General features: G+C 40.8%; 2 protein-coding genes and 1 long non-coding RNA gene across 7 annotated transcripts in view; 1 reads left to right on the forward strand and 2 right to left on the reverse strand.

The window, feature by feature from the left end:
• LOC116083726 (zinc finger protein 58) overlaps positions 1-17,870 on the reverse strand; it is a 49,023-nt gene that overhangs the window by 14,649 nt on the left and 16,504 nt on the right. The window contains exons 1-5 of one of the 5 annotated variants that reach the window (XM_031360497.1): positions 13,446-13,529; positions 10,185-10,495; positions 7,326-7,452; positions 6,735-6,830; positions 3,127-5,043 (exon numbers count right to left, since the gene is read on the reverse strand). In XM_031360497.1, coding sequence (XP_031216357.1) covers positions 3,794-5,043; positions 6,735-6,830; positions 7,326-7,449 — 1,470 coding nt within the window. In that variant the 5' untranslated portion in view covers positions 7,450-7,452; positions 10,185-10,495; positions 13,446-13,529 and the 3' untranslated portion in view covers positions 3,127-3,793. Of the gene's footprint in view, positions 1-3,126; positions 5,044-6,734; positions 6,831-7,325; positions 7,453-10,184; positions 10,496-13,337; positions 13,561-17,870 lie in introns of those variants that run through there. The other 4 variants (XM_031360499.1, XM_031360494.1, XM_031360496.1 and 1 more) reach the window with 4 other exon arrangements.
• Positions 7,355-17,870, reverse strand: part of LOC116083725 (zinc finger protein 420-like) — a 36,789-nt gene continuing 26,273 nt past the window's right edge. Inside the window, exon 5 of the mRNA XM_031360492.1 lies at positions 7,355-7,452. The gene's annotated coding sequence lies outside the window, so the exon portion shown is untranslated. The remainder of the gene's footprint in view (positions 7,453-17,870) is intronic.
• Positions 12,266-14,580, forward strand: LOC116083729. Its single transcript, XR_004115889.1, has 2 exons — positions 12,266-12,373; positions 14,441-14,580. It is a non-coding gene; the product is annotated as an uncharacterized LOC116083729 (long non-coding RNA).

The following is a 17,870-nucleotide window of genomic DNA, read 5'->3' on the forward strand; positions in this document are numbered from 1 at the left end:
TGTTAACAAATTCAGATAAATTGAAATCATGTAACTTTTCTGATAATGCAATAAAAGTTAAAAAAAAGTGCAGATAATGCATTGTAAAATAAGACTCAAGGATAAATGCTAATGCAACGGACATGCTATTTTTGACAAAAAGTATAAAAATCAGGTACTGGACCTGATAGCTTTTTTTCAACAAATATTGTTGTCAAAACTGTATATGCCCTGGAAGATGAGTGGAATTAGATCTATGTCTCTCATCATGCAAACACACAAAGTATTCAAGCTAGACAATATTACTGTAAATTGAAAATGCAAAAAGTGTCATATAGCCACTACTGTAGGGTTTTCTAAAGGAATAGGACAGTAGAATGTATATAGTTAGAATTCATTAAACTGGCTTACAGGAAGTAATCCAGGTAATCCAACAGTGGTGGTTTCACTATGAAAAGTAAATGAACCTAGCAGCTATTCAGTACAAGAAGCTATATGTCTCTGAAGTTTCAATTTGGTGCTGAAGAGTTCTGGATACTTGAAGAATTGCTGGTTTTTAATCTATGATAGAATCCAGAATACTTTGGATTTAATAAAGGCAGCAACAAGTGGATGGAGAGTTAGGGCAATCAGCGGGAAAGCAAATATTCTTCCTTCAATATCCTTTTATGTGTATTATCGGCAAAGAAGTATGGCCCTCCTTTAGGGTCATGCTCCTTTTTAGAATGTTTAAGAAAAGCACTTTATAAGGGTTCCCAGAAGCTTGCGTTTCAGTTGATTCCAAGGCAGGACATGGTGACAACCAAGATGTGGAGTCTTAATAACTAACAACACAGACACAAGTGCACATACAATCAAACCACAGAAAGCATTCAAGTTTTTACTGAAAAAGGAAAAGGACTTTCATTTGTATAGAAGTTATATGATGTTATGTCAGTGGTTTGGGGTGTGTGTGTGTGGGGGGGTTGCATGTATAAGAAGAAAGGTAACATTCTTTTTTTATATATAATTAATCAGATTTATATACCAATAAATTCACAATATCCAGGATGTTCACACAATACATTCAGAGCCAATTGATAATGGTACAAATTGACCACCTAGATTAGACAAGTTACCCCAATTATTCTATCCCAATATGATATTAAATCTACCTGTGGCTATTTAAAAACACATGGATTCCGCCAAATCATCTTGCTCATTGCCCTCCATCTTGCTTCCTCTCCTCTCCCTCGAAAGGTAACATTCTTAAGGGATACAGGGCACTAAGGGGGTAGACTGGTAGAAAGTGCTGCTGCATATGTATTAATGCCAAAGTAGTACTTTTCCTTGGCATGCAGTCTAAGTAACTTACCCTGTCGGTATCATAAAATACCTGACAAAGGCAACTTACAGGCAAAAGGGTTTAATCTGGCAGTGGCTAAAATTTACTGTCTACCATGGTGATAAAGTTTAGGCAGCAAAAACTTGCCTCCAGTTAAGCAGATGGAGAGAGATGAGTAATGGTTGCTCTCAGTTCATGCTTTCCTTCTTATACAATCAAGAATCCACCAACAAATAGGACCTACCTGTCCACCTACTATCTACAGGTCTTCTGACCTCAATGAAACTAATCACGATAAACCCTTCAAAGGAATGGCCTGAGGGTTGTCTATAACATGATTCTAGATTTCATCTATTGGCATCTATGATAAAGATCTCTTCTCCACCCCTTGTTATTTGAATGTGAACACACCTTAAAAACACGTTTTAAGTTTATTATTTGTGCATGTATGTGTATCTGTCAGTGTGGGTCCAAAGGACCCGCATACATGGAGGTCAAAAGGCAACTTTCAGGAGTGAGTTTCTTCTTTCTCTATTATATGGGTACTAGGGAAATTTTCCACTTATCAGGATTGCTGCAAAGGACATTTAACCCACTGGTCCATATCACTTTAAATCATACCATTCCTTCAGAGTACCAAGTCTTATACCCATCTCCTAAGTCAACTAGAGTCAAGCTTTCAAAGGGTGTAATGAATTTAGCGATTTCATAAGTTGAAAAGACCATAATTCATACTTCATCCAAGGCTCATGCCAATCCCTTCATTCTGACCCCCTCCAAAATAAAAAATCTAGCTACATGATCCCAACATACACCACCATAGAATACATATGCCCATTCCAAAACCAAATATTCTGAGCACAAGGAGAGACCAGACCAAGGACTAAAATTCAGTATAGCAAACAGGAACAATCCAACAGCTCCACTTTGATATGTGGGGGCCTCTGATGAAATCAGTTGACTGCCAGCAGGACTCATTTCCTTTGTCTTGGCCCCTCTTGTTTTTGCTGATTCTTCAGCAGACTGCCCTTGCCCCATGCTCCTGCACCTCAAATATCCTCAGCCTTGGTTATATACCAGTGTTAGCTTCAGACTTGAGTGATCTGCAGGATTCTGATGTCTGTAATGATTTCTTTCAGTCATATCAAACACATCATATCATTTGTAAACAATGCCTCATGTTTATCCACACTCTGTATTAATATTTGTGTTCTATACTTCCATAATATCCATTACTAAATAAGTTATAAGAACAGTCATTGATTCCTACACTATTGATATTAGTTTAATTCATTTGCTATTATGAAGTATGTTTACTAGGAAAGGGTCCTGCCAGACTCAATGTATGTAAGTTTCTCTACAGTATGAACTCATGAATTCAATACGCACCCTAGGGAGTGAACTTACTTAAGGCTTTGTCATACTATTTAATTTGTACGGTTTCCTGAAAAATGTTTTTCTTATGTTAAGGTGTGAAGAATAGAAAAAAAAAAACAGCTTCTATTCATGCCTATAGTTTTCACTGAGTTTGAAGCAACTTTTTAACATGTAGCTACAGTCTTTACAAAGTTCGTCTACAGAATGAAATTTTGGTGTTAAATAAGGGAAACAAAAATTCTTTGTTGTACTCTTAGTATCAATAGGACTTTTCTGCAGTATACAAGCTCGGGTGTCCTGTAGAGGCTGAACACATCTAAAGGTTTTATAAGACTGCCTCTGGTGTGGAGTCTGATGCCAACAAAGATACGGAGAGGAGGGGAACGCCTCCGATGCTTTACTGCATTGATTTGCTGCCGTCACGAATGGCATGACCAAAAACAACCTTGGGGAGGAAATATTTTATTTCAACATAAAGGTCACTGTTTCTCTTCCAGGGAAGTTGGGGCAGCAAGTGAAGTAGAAACCATGTTTCCTGACATGTTAGTCTCCTGCTCACCCAAAATTCTTATGTAACACTCAAGAACACTTCCCCAAGGTGGTGTTGCTTGTCCTGGCTGGACACTACTATAGTTAACCAGCAAGACAATGCTCCCAGACATGCTCATAAGGCACTCTGATCAGGAAAGCAAGCATTCAGATAATGCTGGGCTTTCATGCTTGTGTGGACAGAAGGAAGAGCTAAGCCTTGGTCCTTTTCTGCACATGAGTACAGTTTCTGTCATAATGAATTGTTGAGGTCGAACCAGGACTGAATGATAACTAATGCCTTCACCACATCCTTCACATGATAGCATCGATGTTCAGGATGAAGATCATTGCTATTTAAGATATGAAGAAACACTAAAAGCCTGTCACTTCCTTCACAGTTGGACAAGTTTCTCTGCAGAAGGAATGTTAGTGGTGGTAGAAAGTGTTGACTTCATGTTAAAGCACTCAGCATTCTTCACATGCACATGGCTTCTCTACCCAATGGATTCATTTGTCTTGGGTAAAGTCTGAATATTTAGCAAGATTTTTTTTTTTTATCACATATCACTTGTCAAATCTGTATTAAGAATGCATTCCTTGATGTCTTTTAAGGGATGAAGATCGGAAAAAACCTTTGCCACACTTTTCACATTTATAGGGTTTCTCTCCAGTATGAACAATCTGGTGCTGATTGAGGCTATCGAGCCTAGAAAAGTCTTTCCCACATTGTTCACATACATGAGGTTTCTCTCCAGTATGAACTCTCTGGTGTGCAGTAAGGGCTGAGTAATTAGGAAAGCCATAGTGACATTCCCCACATTTATATTCATGAATTTTTTGGTGTTTTTTAAGGTCCAAAGTAGAGTAAAACATTTTTCCACATTTTTCACACTTGTATGATTTCTCCCCAGAATGACGCAATTTATGCCAAGGAAGGTATGAGAGAGTAGAAAATGTTTTCCCACATTGTTCACATTTGTATGGTTTCTCTCCAGAATGAAATCTTTGGTGATACTGAAGGTGTGGAAAAGAATAAAACCTTTTGCCACATTCTCCACACTTGTAGGAATTCTCTTCAGAATGAATTCTTTGATGACGTTTAAGGAATGCAGAAGAGTAAAATGCCCTATCGCAGTCTTTACACTTACAGGGTTTCTTTCCAGCATGAATTCTTTGATGTCGCTTAAGCAATGAAGGATAGTGAAATGCTTTGCCACACTCTGCACACTTGTAAGGTTTCTCTGCAGAATGAATTATTTGATGCTTCTTAAGCAATAAAGGACAGTAAAATGGTTTCCCACATTCTTCACACTTGTAAGATTTCTCTGCAGAATGAATTCTTTGATGTACTTTAAGTAAAGAAGGGTAGGAAAATACTTTGGAGCATTCTTCACACTTGTATGGTTTTTCTCCAGTATGATTTTTCTGGTGTCTATAATGTGTTGAGCGAGTACTAAAGGACTTGCCACATTCTTCACATTTGTAGGGTTTTTCTCCAGTGTGTATTCTCTTGTGTTCAGAAAGGTTTGAATGACTATTAAAGGCCTTACCACATTCTTCACACTTGTAGGGTTTTTCTCCAGTATGAACTCTCTGGTGTGTAGAAAGTTTTGAACGAATACGAAAGGCTTTACCACATTCTTCACATTTGTAGGGTTTTTCTCCAGTATGTATTCTCTTGTGTTCAGAAAGGTTTGAACGAGTATTAAAGGCCTTACCACATTCTTCACACTTGAAGGGGTTCTCCCCTGTACGAATTCTCTGGCGTTGAATAAGCAGTGAATTGTAATAAAAGGCCTTGCTGAAATCTTTACATTTATTGAGTGTTTTTCCTGTTGACCAAAAGTTGACATATGAACAAAAGCTTAGCACATTCTTTATATCTTTAATGTTAATCTTTAAGTGGAGATATTTACTCATATTTACATTCTTATTGATAAATCAGAAACAACACGGCTTTCCTACACCTGTATTCATTTAGCATGATTCAGTAAATATAGTAGGAGGAAACAATCTAAGCTTCTACTGAAGTAAAAGCCTGATCAAACTGATTATAGAAATAATGCCTGCCAGGCGGTGGTGGTGTGTGCCTTTATTCCTGGCACTCTGGAGGCAGACAGAAGCGGATATCTGTGAGTTCAAGGCCAGCCTGGTGTACAGATTGAGTTTCAGGACAGACAAAGCTACACAGAGAAACTCTATCTCAAACAAACAAACAAACAAACAAACAAACAAAACGAAAGGTACATTATTCAAAGTTAATTAGCTAAATAAGTAGTAATTATCTATGACAAAAGAATATCTTAAGGGAATTATGTGAACAAAAATAAATGCCTTCAACACACATAGATATTATACATGGACATACCTGGCATTATCAACTTAGAAAATAGGAGATAAATGGTGGTGACTGTGTGAGATTGAAGCAATATAAAAAAAACATTTTTATCCTAAGTATGAATTTTAGAATTACTGGGTATGAATGAAAACATGCATAATAAATATGTCTACAATAATCTTAAATAATATACCCCATGGGTTTCAGATAGTATTTGGATGACAAATATCACACTATCAAAATTATGAAAAAAATTTAGGTTAGCCTATGAATAATGGCTTCTGCTAAAGATAATATATTGTCAAAGAAAAAGTGTTAAAATTAGCCTACTTTATAAGAACTATTAATTTACAAGATGAAACACCCACTGAGCAACGAAAAGAGACAATGTTCAAGTCATGAAAACAGAGACTCCTGTTTATACATGAATTGGAAACACACAGTTCTGATGCTCACAGAACTAGAACTCATATAGTTAGTTATCTTACACTGGCCTGAAGTACTTATCATTGGATAATCTATCCACAAAGTTTTATGGGCTACATATAGGCAAATGCTTACAGGCTAACCACTGCCAACTAACAGACAATCAAACTACCAAGAATAAAGAACCCTGAATCCACAATATTCTGAAAATGTATTGATGAGCTATTAAAATCCTTTGAGTTTTGGGCAGTTTTAATCTATGACTATATTTTCAGAAAGAGTATACATTTTAAATCTTTAGTAGTGAGTGTGTAATAGGGAAAAGGTGAGGATACATTTTCATCATTCACAAAGAATTCTGATGAGGTGAATTGAGTATAAGTGAATATAAAATATATTTATGCCTGAAGTTACTGTCTTACAATGGATTCACACATAGGTCTTTAGAAAATCTGTGTGTAGATTTTCAGAGGTTTAGAAAACAGTGCAAAGTCAGTTACAATGTAAACTCAAAAAATGAAGTTCTTTGAAGTTATTGTAAATTCGAGCATATCTCGATGGTGATCAGGGAAATACAAACTTTAAGAAAATTAAACCAGCATAAACATCTGAGGTGAGCTTTTTTGACAAAATCATGAAAGGAGAGATCTAAAGAATGATTTCCTCGACAGCACTATCTCAATGTGTATGGTGAAGCCTGGCTCGCTCTTGGGTCTTTGGATCTCAACTCTGTCCTTTCACCCCCTATTTCCTACACACCTGGGTGCACAGTGGCTGCTGCTTGTCTCTTCACGTCCCAAGGCCCTTGTCTTTGCTCCAGAAATGTCACCAGGAATGGCTTAGAGAGAGCAAGACCTGTTTGGAGGAAAAGAGAACAAGATTGTTTAAGTGTCCTTCTCCTGGGAATGGGCATGTCTGTTTCAGTACAATGTTTATAAGGAAAGAGATGCTGAAATAAATGATTGCAGGCAATTTGTTCCTTAAATGTCTTCTGACAGGATCATTACAATATGTGAAGGAGTATACAATGTCCAGATTCTGAGTTTAATTTAAAGGGAAAGGCATTAATATTGAATTGTGAAACATTTTTTGTTCTACGTAAGATACATGACTACTGCAACAGTGTTTCTAACATTCCCACTTCTGCAAAGGATGCATTCTACCAACACAGACAGGCTAAACACACAGAAGAGGAAGCAGCGTTTCTCACCTAAGCACATTCCCTAATTTTTCGTTAAAACCAAGAAGATAAAACTTGCTGCGAGAAAGCATAAGCTCCCCTGAGATAATGTACAGAGGAAGAAACATTTTGACAGTGAAATAAGAATTCAAAGGGAATGTGATCCTCACCCAGGAAATCCAGGTTGCTGTAATTCTCCAGCATCACATCCCTGTACAGATTCCATTGAGCAGAGTCCAGACATTCCCTCTCTTCTGGAGAGAAATCAATGGCCACATCCCAGAATGACAGCATTTCCTGAAATTAAGATCAATGGATGATACCCACACTTTAATTAAAACCACTAATAACAGGCATTGTGGATCTAGACATATTAGTTCTATGTCAATGTTATACAAGCTAGGATAATTTGAGAAGAGGGAACCTCAATTGAGAATGTGCATTCCACATTCTTGTATGAAACCCTGTAAAAGGCTGTTATTTACTGATTTGAGACAATCCAGACCATGGAGTGGTGTAATTCCCGGGGCAGATGGTCTTAGATGGTGTAAGAAAGCAGAATTAGTAGGTCATGGAGAGCAAGCCTATATAGCAGTGTTTCTTTATGACCTATGCTCCAGTTTCTGCATCCAGGTTCACTCAGTGATGGACTGTTACCTGAAGTTCTAAGTTGAAATAAATCCATTCTTCTCCAAGTTGTTTTGGTCATAGTACTTAGTTCAGCACTGTAATAGAAACTCTAATATGGGTATCTTGTGCTTGTTTCTACAATGCTATATTTTGCCCAGGATGAAAAGAGAGCTAGAATGCTTCTGACGTAGGTTAGCAATATTCTTTAGATGCTTCAGATGTGGCCACATGATCTCACACTGGACCCATCTTCAAGGAAAGGGAAGGCAGAAGACCCTACAAGCCAATGTGGAACTCTACTTTAAAGACACATGCTTCCATGGAAAAGCCTGTATTTAGTGCACACATGCTGGTTTTATACACGATGAATACATACAGTAATGGTGAAAGAGAAGGAGGTCCCCAACACTTTATATGCACAGTTATGTGAAGTGGAAAGCAAGTCTACAGTCATGAGTATGAAATGCAATGCAAATGTGGATTATGATTCAGAGGCTCTGGGCTGGGGTCTGGATTCATTAATTTGTACATGGTTCAATAGTGATTGTACTGATAGGGCACCTAGAGACTCAAGATGGAACAACCAAGGGATGGAGAAAAAAAAAAGAACTCACAGACCTTTAATCTCTCTGACTAGAATATAGACATGCCCTTAGTACTCACCTTTAATCCTAAACAGTGAATGCAAAGTTAATTTGTAAAAGAAAGCATCCATGTTTGAAAGTGATGTCTAATTGAGTGGCAGAAAAGGTGACGAATCAGAGAAAGATTTGACAAAATACGATATGCCCAACTCTTAGGAGAAGAGAGAGGAAAAGGAAGCTATTTAAGGGAGAGACAGACCGCACAGGAGGAAAAGAGCACGGTACCCGAATGAGTTTGTGGAGAGCATGAGAGTAGAGTTGAGAGGGAGGGTAGAGCAGCACAGAGAGGGAGAAGGAGGCAGTTTTACCGGAGAGTTTTACAGAGATAGACTGCAGAGAGAACATGATAGACACAGGTAGAGACAGAATGAGCAAGGAATGAGAAGTAGCTGGAAGATTAGAAAAGTTTGCTAAAGTTAGTTTGAGGGCAAGCAGAGTAATTCAGTGAGAGGCTGAGAAGCTGGGTTGAATGAGTTACCTGGGGAGGAGTTTGAGCCAGAACAGCTGAGTAGAACCAGCCAGCCAGAGTTCAGGAAGAACAAGAAAGGCTGAGTTGATTCAGAAGCAAGTCCCAGAGCTGAAAACATTCTAGCCTAGATAAGGTTGTATGGAGGTTAGAAACTCCAGGATTAGGTTAGCAGGCAGAGGCAGTCAGTAAGCCTGGGAGACGACAACAGTTATTCTGGCAAATAAAAAGTACTTTTATAGGTTTTTAGTATGTAAATCTCCTCAAACAATATTTTTATTATTAAAATGTCAAAAGTGCTGTCTTGCACGCTTCTAAAATGTACACACCATAGTTTACACACATCCAGCATCCAGGGTAACAGTGCTATGAGCTTTGCCCTCCTAGGGCACCATCAGAGCATCCAAGCTAAGTATGTCCTCAAGCAGCAGCTTTCTATTGTCACTGGCCAATGAGAAAAGCCATTATATTTCTAACGACTGTGAATTACAACTCTACACATTTAACATATGAATAACATCATGTGATACATGTCTTTCTGTGCCTTAAATTTCCTGTTTCAGCCACATTTTCCCAAGTTACATGACTTTAACCCTTTTCTTCTTAAGTATTATTTAACTAAAATATAATTATGACATTTCCCAACCTCCCTCCTAATTCCAACCATGTTCTTTACTAAATTCCTTGGCCTTATGTTCCAGGCATATATTCTCTTCTAAGATCCATGAATTAATTAGCTATGGATATTTGCCTACACGTCCAGTCCCTTTAATCAGGTTTTAAATCCAAATAGACAGCTGCTGTTTATGTAAAGATGTGAGTGGCACCATGGCACCTCTAGGGATATCACACCATTCTGGTCATTATTGTAGTTCATAGGTATAGCAGCTAAGTAGGACTGTGTATTGCTTCCCTCCCTGGGGAGCTTGCAAAGCAGATTCCAGAGCTATGAGAACTAGTCCTTAAAAGGCAGAGCTTCAGGTCCGACACAGCTCCAGTCCTCTCAGTGCTCCATCTGAAGTGCATAGTCTTTTCAGGAATGGGAAGGAGTAGCTATAGTCAAAAGGCTCTTGGTAGGGATGAAGCATACATACACTTTGGAAAGAAAGATTCTATTGAGAAAAGTCTTTAATCATAAGGGTAGAGTGAAGATGTAGTGAGGAGGCCAGCAGACTTCCAAGTAGACTGAAGGATGTAATGGATAACAACCCTGTCATTTCTCAAGGAAAACATAGAGTGACTCTGTTGAAAGTGTCTTTGTAGCTAGAAGAACCCTTTCCCACACTTACAAGTAAATGAAATCCACAGACTGAACTCTTCTTTATCTATAAGACTGCCCACATCAGAAAAGATGGTCCGTCTGGAGAACTGCAGTAAACTCTGGGCAGAGTGAAGGTCAAAACATCGTTCTCTGAGAGAACTGGAGCAGGTCTCCATTCGTCACCTTTTCTGCCACTAGCAGGTCGAAGGGTGATGAGACTGCCAGGATCAGTCCCTAATGCTGCCTGCACAGGCCATCCCTTTTCCTTGTGGGGAAGTGCCTGTGGTACTCAGGCCATGTTCCTCACCATGGGAAGCCTGTGAGGAGACAGCAGAAAGCCTGCCACCAGGCTCTCAGTTAGCTGGGATTTTAACCAACATAATTAAAGCAAACATTTCAGGGGAAGTTGAGACTGGCAATGTTCACTCCCTGTGAAAAGGAAATGCAAATAAATTCTGGCCTGAAGGGACAAACTGTGATTTATTAAAAACTTCAGCAAATTGATTCTAATCTCTGATTTGGGAATTCAATTTTCCTTCCCTTGAAAGGAGGCTGGTCCAAGAGCTAAACTCACAAGAACTCTTGTATCTATGTTCAGTGTTCCTCAGAGATATTTTTGGCAGAAGCAGGACAAACCTCAGGCCTAGGAAATTGTAGGGAAGTCCAGGCTAGACAGAAAGCAAGTGCTGTGTTACTCCAGGCTCCACACAATAATGACTCTCCATTCAGACTCGGCTTCTTTATCAATTAAAGAACACACTGCTTTAAAATATAGTAAGCACATCACTAAGTAACACTGCACTAATCTTCCTCAACCTTTGACACACAGAAGTGTGGCACACGGCAATCCTCAATTTTTGGTTTAAGTTAGCATGTGCTTTGCAGTAGAAGACTCAGATACTGTAACTGGAACCCTAAAAAGGACACAATAGAACATATGCCACGTATTTATTGAAAAAGTGCAGGCTGGCGAGATGGCTCAGCAGGTACCAGCACTGACTGCTCGTCCAAAGGTCCTGAGTTCGGACCCTAGCAACCACATGGTGGCTCACAACCATCTGTGATGAGATCTGACACGCTCTTCTGGTGTGTCTGAAGACAGCTACAGTGTATTACGCTGGAGTGAGCTGGGCTGGAGCAAGCAGAGATCCTGAGTTCAACCCCCAGCAGCCACATGATGGCTCACGGCCATCTGTACAGCTACAGTGTACTCACACACATAAAATAAATAAATCTTTTTTAAAAAAAGGTGCAATGAATTTGAATTTTAGCTTCATTATAAATATCACAGGATCTCTTCTGTACTTCAGATGTCTGGACATATCCGGATTTTAAATAATCAGTATATATGTGGTTACTGAGTCTTCTTAACATACTAGTAAGTGGTACATACCCAAGAAACAGTTGTGACTTAGATTCCCATTCACTGACTTACTTTTATGTAGCTACCACAAAGAAATTAGCAACAGAATGTACAATTTAAGGAGATGGCCAGCCAATCTGCACACACACTTTACACAAATTATGTCATTGCATTTGAAAACAATTTTTGAATGATTGCAATGATTGCAACTTTTATAACCCCAAAAGCCAAAGTAATGAAAATTTGTGTTTCTCAAGTCTATTCCATGCATATGTGTTTAGTTTCTATTCAATTCTGTCCAAATAATGTCTGTACTTTCTCTCACTGGTCTCTGACGTAATCATTGAGATGGCCAAGAACTGGATGCCATTATCCAGCATACTTCCCTTCCTCTGCCAAGAAAACCAGTAACTCCTCCCACCATGTCGTCACTTACACACACTAGCACACAATGGAAAGATCCTAGGAGATCTTTCAGCCCTTCAAAAGCTTAAGAAACTCCAGCCCTAGCAGGCAGGATTGAACACTACAGGGCACTAACGTATCGTTTTTGCTGGGTGAATGGCACCATGCTGCATGTAAATGACAGTGGAGGATCTGGCTGTCATTCCCCACCTGCTGAGCAGGGTTTCTGTTTTGGCTAAGTAGAGATGCACTCTACACGCTTTGATGTTCCCTGTAAGGAAGGAGAAGGCATCCAAGAGGCAGAGAAGCAGGAAGAGTGTAAACCACGGTGGGCTGCATCAGACAAGGAGAATTCCAAAGTGAGAATGAGGTCCCATTCTCGAATAAATTTCTTTAAGTTCTTCCTCACCCTGCTGACCTGACACAAAAGCCTGGCAGCCTAAAACAAGGTGAGCTTTTCCCCTGCTCCTGGGGTCCCTACTAATGGGCTGGCTCAACAAGTTCAAGGCCAGATCGAAGTATGTTTGTATAACAGTTGTGAGCCAAGTAGACAACCTGTCTTTTTTGTTTGTTTGTTTGTTTGGTTTTTTTGTTTTTCGAGACAGGGTCTCTCTGTGTAGTCCTGGCTGTCCTGGAACTCACTCTAGACCAGGCTAGCCTCGAACTCAGAAATCTGCCTGTCTCTGCCTCCCAAGTACAGGGATTAAAGGCCACCACTGCCCGGCTACATCCTGTCTTTCTTGAAAAGTAATTAAAATTTAGAGATGGAAGACCCTTCAAAAGCTTAAGAAACTCCAGCCCTAAAGGTGAAGCTGAACATCAGCTTCCCCAGCCCCCCTCACTCTGCTTTCCAGTGGTTGCTTTTCTCCATGTGTCCACCGCACCCGTGTTCCCTCACCCCTAGTTAAAACTTTTCTTTACCAGGTTATTCTGGCAGATTTGTCCGCAGTGTCCCAGAATTTCCCAGCTACGACCACTTATGTCTTAGAATTTTTTTTTTTTAAAACCATTTAATTCACCAACTGGCTGAGGAAAACAATGACAATCAATACTCCATGATCATACCTAGGTCGGCTGTAGAACACACAAGAGGCAGAAAACCCACCTACTCTAGATGTACTGAGAAAACCTTAACATTCATCTGAGAGTGGGGTCAGCTGGTAACAAAGTCTCCCCATCCAAGCGGGAAAGTGAGCTCCTAGCACCACCTGAGATGCAAGTTAGTCAGCTGACCCACCAAGTCCTGGCAATCCTGATCCTTACACCATACCCCACTCCTGTGCAACCATCCTGCACTCCTGTCCCAGAAGCCCATGGTAGACTTGGTTGTGCTCAGAGTACCATCAGACACGCCCTCTCCCCAGTCCTGACCAGTATCCTTATGGACCAGTATCCTTAAGGACAGCGCAGGACCTGCAGGTCAGCTTCTTCCGCTCTCCCTCCCATCGCTGCTCTGCTCGCTGCCAGACACGTCCCCGCACCTCGCACAGTGCCTCAGCCTGTGCGGCTCCCTGGACCAACCTCCATGTCAGAGATGCAACTCGAGAGCTGAGCAGGACAGCACTCTCGCCCAACTTTGGGGAAATAGCACACTTTCAGACACAATTAACAAGTACTGTTTCCGGAGTAGGTCCCTGTGACGACACAGTAGCCAGACTACATTTCCCACAAGTCTGTGCGAAGAAATTCCCGGATTTTTTTTTTTTGTTGTTGTTGTTGTTGTTCCTGGATTTGTCACTGGCAACCCGCCTGAGTGTATGGGAGGAAGAAGCCTACGATGCTTGACAGCCATGGGAAGTCAGTCTTTGACAGAAATATTAGGGTTACAAGCCCTTTCCTGTCTATGTGTTGTGATTTTAATCTTACTAGTCCCTGGAAAAAAAATCAGCACGACGAAGCAATTACTAGTGTGGGAATAAAAAATATCTTTTGGAGATGATTTTTGAAACCAGCCTTGATGTGTCTGACTGTGTTCTTAGCTGCTTGGTGGCCTATGACGGAGCTGGGATCCAAGGCTGGACTGGGAAATTATAGAGACCTTATTTCTAAATAAAATGGGTTTAGGGTAAGCTCTTTAGGGTAAGGTTTTAGGGTAAGCTAGTTTAGGGTAAAGCCTTTGGGTGTAATGGCTTTGGCTCAACCCTACACATACATAAATAATTCTTGTTCTTCTGTACTGATACCCTGTGTGAGCCACATATACATCAGATTCTACAACTGGTAAAACTATTCCTGTGAACACTGGGACCCATACAGTACAGGAAGTGGGCAAGAATACACAGTTGGTTTTAATAATTGAAAAAGCCCAGTTCTCTGAAACTTATTTGCATAAAACTCCCAGAATCCCTCTCAACATTTTTACATATGTAAGTGCCTTATCCATGAAAGAAACTCAGTTTTTGTGAGAGAGGTTCCAGAACTTCACCAACTCCAATTTCCCCACAAACTCTATTGAGCACTCGCCACCATGTTTGTTTTGAACTCATGCTTATCTCTCTCGCTCTTTTCCCATGTAGAGGAATACAGCTGGTGTGTGGAATGACTACTGGCCAATCACCCATTGTTGGAATTCCCCATGCAGAGGTCTGGTGTGTCTTGTTCAATTTCCTCTTTTCTGATCCTGAAACTTCCTACGTAATAAAAATTTTAAAGTCAAGAGCATCTGCCTCAAACTTCCCCCAGTTGCCTCAAATCGGGACACAGAAATGATTCTTCCTTGAATGCAAAGATATCAGAGGTATCTTCATGGGATTATTTTTTTTCCAAGCATGGCTAGGCTAGGCTTGTGTGTGTGTGTTTGTGTGTACACGCGTGTATGAAGTGCTGACTGGTAAAATCGCAGCAAGCAATCAGAACTCCTCTGTTGTCTCCATTTCTCAATAGTAGTGGGCTCTCTGCTTAACCCTGGAAGAGAAGCAAGCAGTATCTGGTAGGTAGAAACTAATCATGCAGAGTGTTCATGATTCCCACCTAAGCACAACATTATGGGCTAAGGCCTGCTGATGCAAAATCCACCTGAAGCTGAATTCTCAGGCAATATTTACATGTATTTAGTCTACACTGGCAATTTTATCTTTGACACTTCTCAAATTCATTCATTCTTTCTTTCTTTCTTTCCTTCTTCCTTCCTTCCTTCCTTCCTTACTTTCTTTTCTTTTCTTTTTTCTTTTTTTTTTTTTTTTTGGTTTTTCAAGACAGGCTTTTCTGTATAGCTCTGGCTGTCCTGGAACTCACTCTGTAGACCAGGCTGGCCTCGAACTCAGAAATCTGCCTGCCTCTGCCTTCCAAGTGCTGGGATTAAAGGCATGCACCACCACGGTCCAGCATCAAATACTTTTTTCTAATATCTGGATCTTTAATTTCCTCCATTGCAGCATTCTGAATCTTTTGCAAGAGTCACTTTAAACTCTCAGATTTGTGGGCTAAGGAGGAGTGGCTCAGTGGAGTGCTTGAGCGCTTACTGCTCCTGTAGAACACTAACCCTAATGTTCTGCCATTTATACCACACACCTGTCAGTTCACAAGACCCTGTAACTTCTCTTCCAGAAGATCTAGCTCCCTCTTCTGACACTGGTGGGCTCATGGACATATGTACAATACACACACACACACACACACACACACACACACACACACACACAGAGAGAGAGAGAGAGAGAGAGAGAGAGAGAGAGAGAGAGAGAGAGAGAGAAAGAGAGAGAGAGAAGAAAACAGTTTTTGTAACCTCATGCTTTCATGCTTTAATATTAGAAAAAGAATTAGTGCTTGAAGTGTATTGTATGTGAACAATACAAATTATTAAGCATCTGCTCATGGGTATGTAGAGAGCTACAGCTGGGCAAAATCAACTGAAATAGATACTTTTCTATTTCTAGTGTGGTTCTTAAGCTCCCTATTTGTCCACCAAACACTGAGCCTGGACCACTTCCCCATATATATTGTAGGATCCTTCATTACTGCATCCTTTACAGGGAGACACATGACCTGACTGTGTAGATAGTTTTGTGTAGCAGAATTCCCCCCCAAATTAGTTTAAATATTAATACAAGAAGCCTGTGATTGGACAGTGGAAAAGGGAGGTGAGCAGAGATTTTTAAAGACAGGAGAGAAAGGACAGAGATGGAAGGAAGGAAGACGGAGTAAGAGAAAGACAAAACGATTCCATGTGGCTTTAAATAGCCACAGGTAGCTATGAGTATCATATAAGGGATGAAGAATTACAGGATAATTTGTCTTATCTAGGTGGGCAATTTATATTAATATCAATTGGCGCTGAGTTCATTGTGTGAGCCTGAGTTCATTTTTTGTGGGGTGAAAATTTACTGATATAAATCTGACTTAAAAATTACAAGCCTCTAGAGTTTTGATTTTACCAGGGTACTGGGATTTGAGACCACTGACTACAGGGGGTAGATGATTGGGAATGTGAGCAGAATCCGCAGCAAAAGAACCAAGATCGGTCGCTGCATGGGGCTAGTCATGGAGGCAGCAGGGCCACTGGAGCCTAAGAGTAGGCCGTGATAGCTCTGGATGGTGACATTTTTTAATATTTCCCACCCACAACAGTTTTGTACTTTATCTAGCTCAGAATGGTGATTCCTTTAAAAGGCTGTTTAGGCGACCCTTTGTGGGCGCTGACTGATCATGGCGCCCGACGGAGTGGCGGGTCTGCCTTGCGGCTAAGATTTATTTGTGAAGAGTGGAGATCGGGGAAGTGAGAACTCACTTTGCAGTCGTCAGTCTCATACAGAGAAGAATACACTGACTTCTTGGCAAACTGTCCGGGAAGTAGAGCATACTGCCCTGCTGGAGTTCATAACCGTTCCTGAGCATCACTGATTTTTGCCATGGAATCTATTGGAGGAACCTCCTCAGAAGAACCCTGCCTGGAGATGTTCAAACACATGCTATGCCTGAAAGGACACAAGATACATGAATAAATTGTCATGGTGTGGGGCCTCTACCTGATCCATGCCTGTGCTGCTGTAGGACAGTTATGGAAGTTCTTTGGCTGCAGATCTTGGTGAAATGTTCAGCATACTACACGTTTGAGAACAAAGGAAGCCCTTCGCCTTGGTGAGAAAGCTTCTGCCCCATAGGATCAGATCGAGCCCTGTAGAGAGTCACACATCAGTGCAGAGACTGTGGTGAAGCTGGTCAACAACCTGGTGATATCTGTGCAAGAAGGGGACCCCTTCTTTGTCCCTGTCTTTCTGTCCTCATACCAAAGTATTGCCACCCCCTACAGATACTGGACATGCTGTTCCTGAGGTATGCATAATTTGACCCCAATTCTGAAGAGGATGAACAAGTAAAGAGTAGCCTCTGAAGCTTCCTAGAAACATGGATGGCGAAGAAGCCTACATAAATGTTCCCAGTGAAATGCCTGAAGACCTGCTTGAGTGTGTACATGCAACATTCAGGTCTTAATGTCCATGTCAATGGGATCCTTACACAGTTGCATGAAGAACAGGCCAAGGATTCACAGGCTAAGGATGAGGAAGTTCAGATCTGTGGAGACACACATCCTCAGATCCAGATTCAGTGGGTGTAAATCCGCAGGGAAATCAGCCACTCTAGAACTAGAACCAACTTGTGTGTACCAGAGCTGCAGAGCACAAATCCACCAGGATGTTCTGGGATGCATGCAGAGCTGCAGCCACATGTGGCAGCAGCAGTCCAGCCAGCACACCTGAGAGCAGCTGTGGAACCTGTGTCTCAGCATGTCTTTAGATACACTGTATCACACTCCGTTACTACAGCTTGCTACAGTGGGCCTACCTGTTTACAGAATGGCTCTGTCAACTCTGGTCATCAACATGAGTCTCTCCTATATCTGAGCTGCTGCTCCTGCCCCTCAGGATCAGCTCCTGATTTTAGTCCAGCAGCAGTTCCAGCCCCATAGCCAGTCTTCCCCTCCCCTGAGAAATAGCCTTTTTACTCTTT

The sequence above is a fragment of the Mastomys coucha genome, unplaced genomic scaffold (assembly GCF_008632895.1).
Source record: "Mastomys coucha isolate ucsf_1 unplaced genomic scaffold, UCSF_Mcou_1 pScaffold8, whole genome shotgun sequence".
Lineage (NCBI taxonomy): Eukaryota > Metazoa > Chordata > Mammalia > Rodentia > Muridae > Mastomys > Mastomys coucha.